Here is a 5,111-nt window from a genome sequence, read left to right on the forward strand (position 1 = left end):
CTTGATTAACCCTTGATGTAGTTTTTCTCGGATGAAGTGGCAGTCTATCTCTATATGTTTGATGCGCTCATGGTACATGGGATTCGATGCTATTTGAAGGTATTATCACAGAATAATTCCATTGGCAGATCAACCTCCATTCCCAGTTCTTCCAACAACCCATGTAACTAAACTAACTCTGCTACTGTGGTTGCCATACTCCTATACTCAGCCTCAGTTGAGTTTCTCGATACTGTACTCTACTTCTTGGACCTCCAGATAATTAGTGACTCTCCCAGCTTTATGCAGAAACCAGTAACAAATTTTCTAGACACCATACAATATGCCCAATCAGCATCACAAAAGGCAGTGATCTTCCTGGACTTGCTGCTGCTCATCAAAAGTCCTAAGCCTGGTTGATTTTTCACATATTTAGCCACCCTTAATGCAGCCTCATAGTGTGACTCTTTTGGGGCATGCATAAACTGACTCAAAGTTTGAACTGCAACGGATATGTCTGGCCGTGTGATTGCCATATAGAGTAGTCTTCCCATCAATCTCTGATAAGGTCTCCTATCTTCCATTTCTTTATCATTGTCAAGTTCAAACAACTTGCCATACTCCAAACTAGTGAGCTTCTGGTTTTTCTCCAAAGGGGTTATAGCAGCTTTCCTCCCCCTAACCCACATTCTGATATCAAATCTAGAGCTTATCTTCTCTGGTTCATGAGTATGCCTTTGGATGACCTGGCAAACTCTATTCCTAAGAAGTACTTCAACTCACCCAAGTCTTTCATTTTGAAGATGTTATTAAGTATGAGCTTGGCCTCTTCTATCAGCTTGATGTCACTACCAGTAATAAGCAAATCATCAACATACACCAATATGATGACAATGTGTGTATCCTGCTTTTTAGTAAACAAGGAATAGTCTAATTTGCTTTGAGTGAAACCTGAGTTGATAAGAGCTGTGGTGAGCTTCAAGTTCCATTGCCTGCTTGCTTGTTTGAGGCCATATAATGATTTGAGGAGCCGACAAACCTTATTCTCCCCCGGGCTACCAAATCCCTGTGGCAAAGACATGTATACCTCCTCAAACAAGTCACCTTGAAAGAAGGCATTGTAGACATCCATCTGATAAAGTGGCCAATGATGCTGAGCAGCCAAAGACACAACACATCTGACAGACCATCTTCACTACAGGAGAGAAGGTGTCATGGTCATCCAGACCCTCCTGTTGAGTAAAGCCCTTGGCCACTAACCTTGACTTATATCTTTCAATACTACCATCTGCCTTATACTTCACTTTATACACCCATTTACAACCAATAGGTGTTTTTCCTGTAGGCAAATCCACCACTTCCCATGTAAGATTGTCAGTGAGGGCATCAATCTCAAGCTTCATAGCCTGAATCCAGTTGCTATCTTTGGCAGCTTGTTCAAAGGAAGCACGTTCAGTGATAGAGGAAAAAGCTGTCAGGTAGGCTTGATAGGAAGGAGAAAGAGAGGTATAGGATAGGGAGGCAGTGATTGATTAGGGGGTAACAGAAGAATGCACATAATCTGTGAGCCATATAGGAGGCTTAGATGTTCTAGTGGACTTTCTCAAGGGTGGTAGTGATACAGGAAGTGAATTGGAACAGGATGTAGATGATAGTTCAGGGGATGTAGGTGTTGAGTGAAAGGTAGGTGATTGAGGAATGGGAGAGTCCAGAGATGGTAAGGAATCAGTAATATTTTGATCAAGTGGTTGAGAGACTAGACAATTTGGAAAAGAGTCATCTGTAAATGATGGGGTAGTAAAGAATGATGTAGATGGTTCAAGGAAAGTGGACTTGGGAAATCTGAAAGGGAACACTGACTCTCTAAAAGATACATCTCTACTAACAAAGAAGGACCCAGTAGCAATATTGTATAATTTGTAGTCCTTTTGAGTATCTGAATATCCCATAAACACAGCTGGAATCACCTTGGAGGAGAATTTATCAGTGAAGTTAGGTTTGGTTGAATAACATAAACAACCAAACATTTTGAGATGTTGAAAAAAAGGAGGCTTACCATGAAAAACCTCATAAGGAGATTTTCCAGAAAGAACTGAAGAAGGCAGTATGTTTATTAGGAATGTAGCAGTAAGAATACATTCACCCCAAAACTTGAGAGGTACATAAGCTTGAAACCTGAGTGCCCTTGCCATCTCAAGCAAGTGTCTGTGTTTCCTCTCAGCTACCCCATTCTGTTGAGGAGTGTGAGCACATGAACTTTGATGCACTATTCCAAGAGAAGTAAAAAGAGCAGTACATTGAGAATTGAAAAATTCAAGTCCATTGTCTAATCTAATGGTCTTGACAGAAGAAGAAAATTGAGTTTTAATCAAAGCAAGGAAATTTCTAGGTAACACAATGACATCACTTTTCATTCTCATCAAATAAACTCAAGTTATTCTAGAATAGTCATCAAAAATAGTGAGGAAGTATCTATAACCATTGCAAGTAAATTGTCTATATGGACCCCACACATCCATATGTACAAGCTCAAAAGGAGAAACGGTTTTAGAAGTACTAATGGGAAATGGAAACCTAGTTTGTCTTGCCAAAGGACAAATTGTGCAAGACAAAGGCTCTTTGTTGAACAAACGACTTTGTAAAAAAGGAATTTTCTGTAGAACAGCAGCTGGTGCATGACCAAATCGCCGGTGACATACTGAAAATGAATGGGAGTGAGCAGAATAGTGGCAATGTTGAGAAGACACAGGAAGAATTGAAGTACTGGGAGCATAGGCTTTGACAGATGATAGCTTCTTGGTAGGTTGAAGTAAGTACAAACCATCCTTCCCCTTACCAATCCCCTTCACCTTGCTAGTGGAGAGGCCCTGGAAGATACAAAAGTCAGGATAAAAACCCACACAATATTGCAGTTGTTTGGTCAATTTTAAGATGGATAGAAGATTACATTTTAAAAGAGGAACATAGAGAACATTCGTGAGTTCATCATTAAACAATGAAACTGAGCCAACATGTGTAACAGAGGTCACATGACCATTTGGTAATTGAACTTTGCTGGCATTATGTGTAATTAGTTCAGGATTTAGCAACATATTCAAGCTAGAAACCATATGATTTATTACCCCTGTATCAATCACCCATGGAGTGGATTCAGTGCCATCAGGTAAACTAACATTAGAGCAATTAGGTATACCTGCCATATTAGCAGCTGCTTCCTGCGAAGGTACTGGCTTGTTGATCAACTGCAGAATCTGTTGGTACTGTTCAGGAGTGAAAGTAGGCATTGACATGTACTGAGCAGATGGCTGAGCAGTAATATTGGAGTCTGATGCATCTGGATGCCCCAAGTAATTGGCACTGTTGACTGAAGATCCTTTGTTATTAGTTCCAAACTGTTGTGCCCTCTCAAAACCTTTCTTCCTATTAGCCTTAAAATTTTTGGATGCCCAACTAATTTGTAGCAATTCTCCCTTTTATGTCCTTTCATGTTGCAATAATCACAGTACAATCCATTTTATTTCTTAAACCTGTTGTTCTGCATAGCAGCAAGAGCTGTAGGACCATTCAAGTCCAGATTTTGCAATGGCTGAGCACACTTGGACTGCATTCGTTGGCTTTCATCTTGCATGAGCATATTATAGGCCTGGTTCAGTGATGGGATCGAAACTGTCATCAAAATCTGGCTATGTGACTGTGCATAAGTCTCATTTAAGCCCATCAAAAATTGCATTAACTTCTGTTGTTCTATATGATGTGCATAAGCCTTATCACTCCCAGACAGTGGAACTAATGACATATATTCATCCCAAACATTACGCAACTTAGAGAAATACTCAGATATAGTAGAACTCCCCTGTGTCATTGTGTCGATTTCCCTATATAGTTGATATATTCGTGTGAGATTTCTCTTATCAAAACGCTCTTTCAAGTCCATCCAAACCTTATGAGCATTAGACGAATACATCAATCCATTTCCTAGTTCTCTTGATACTGAATTAGTGATCCACGACAAAACAAAAGCATTGCACCTATACCATTCAAGAACTAGGTCTTCTTTATAATGTTCCTTTCGACAGCTACCATCAATAAACCCTAGTTTATTCTTTGCTAACAATACAACCTTCATAGAATTACTCCATGCAGTATAATTTTCTATGCCAGTTAATTGTTGAGGGATCAGGATGCAACCTGGAGTGTCAGACGGACGGAGATAGAAAGGATTCCTAGGATGAATGTCGGTGAATCGCTCGATCGGATCTCCAACTGTAGGTACTGGATCTTCAGCATTGATCGACATTTGTGCAAAAATTATCAGCGATAGTTGAATCAACTTGCAATTGCAACTACAATGAGCTTAGAATTCCAGAAATTGAACTAAAATTTAGGTCAAAAAAGGATACAACACAGAAAACTTGTAAAAAATGAAGAAGCTTTGGACAGCACATCCATGGCAGGAATTAGGGTTGTTCTGCTCCAAAAAATACCCTCTGCTCGCCGATTGTTCTCAATTACTCATTCCTCAGCTTTAAATTCCACCGATCTGTGGCTCTGATACCTTGTTAAAAAGGAGAAGGGGAGCTGGGTTAAAGAGAGAGAACTGGAGTCGATTAACATAGATAATGAGAGAGAGAGAGAGAACTATTCTGTATTTCTTGTGTCATAATTACAATGAGTATAACTAACCCCTATTTATACAACTCACTAAACTACTAATTTAATCTTCTTCTAACTAAACTCTTAGCTAACTAATTGTAAAACTAAGTACAATTCCTTATCCACCAAGTACAGCTGTCACAACTACTAATATTTCTACAATATATATGTGTGTGTGTCTGTGTGTGTGTATGTACGTATATATGTATGTATATATGTGTGTGTACGTGAACATTCCAACATTATTTCCTCGCTTCAAATCTAAATGATATAGAACAAGTTTAGCGGTTAAACTTTTTTAATTTTGAAAACGATTGCCTGGCTCAATTCATTAATATTTAAGACAAACTCATTTGGGATTTACGTAAAAATAGTGTTTATTATTGTGTGCATATATATTATCATGGGCAGCTTTCTAGCCATGCCCCATGACCCCTTGGACGCGCCCGTGGCGTCCTGGCAAGCCTCCCAACGCCTAG

General features: G+C 39.4%; 1 protein-coding gene across 1 annotated transcript; it reads right to left on the minus strand.

Moving 5' to 3' along the window:
• LOC109218462 (uncharacterized mitochondrial protein AtMg00240-like) lies at positions 240–668 on the minus strand. Its single transcript, XM_019382833.1, has one exon. It carries the CDS (start codon positions 666–668, stop codon positions 240–242), a length of 429 nt encoding a protein of 142 aa, XP_019238378.1.

Source organism: Nicotiana attenuata, chromosome 2, assembly GCF_001879085.1.
Source record: "Nicotiana attenuata strain UT chromosome 2, NIATTr2, whole genome shotgun sequence".
NCBI lineage: Eukaryota > Viridiplantae > Streptophyta > Magnoliopsida > Solanales > Solanaceae > Nicotiana > Nicotiana attenuata.

Coding starts and splice junctions, on each gene's coding strand:
- LOC109218462 (XM_019382833.1), bottom strand. CDS start 668: ATGTGGGTTAGGGGGAGGAAAGCTGCTATAACCCCTTTGGAGAAAAAC.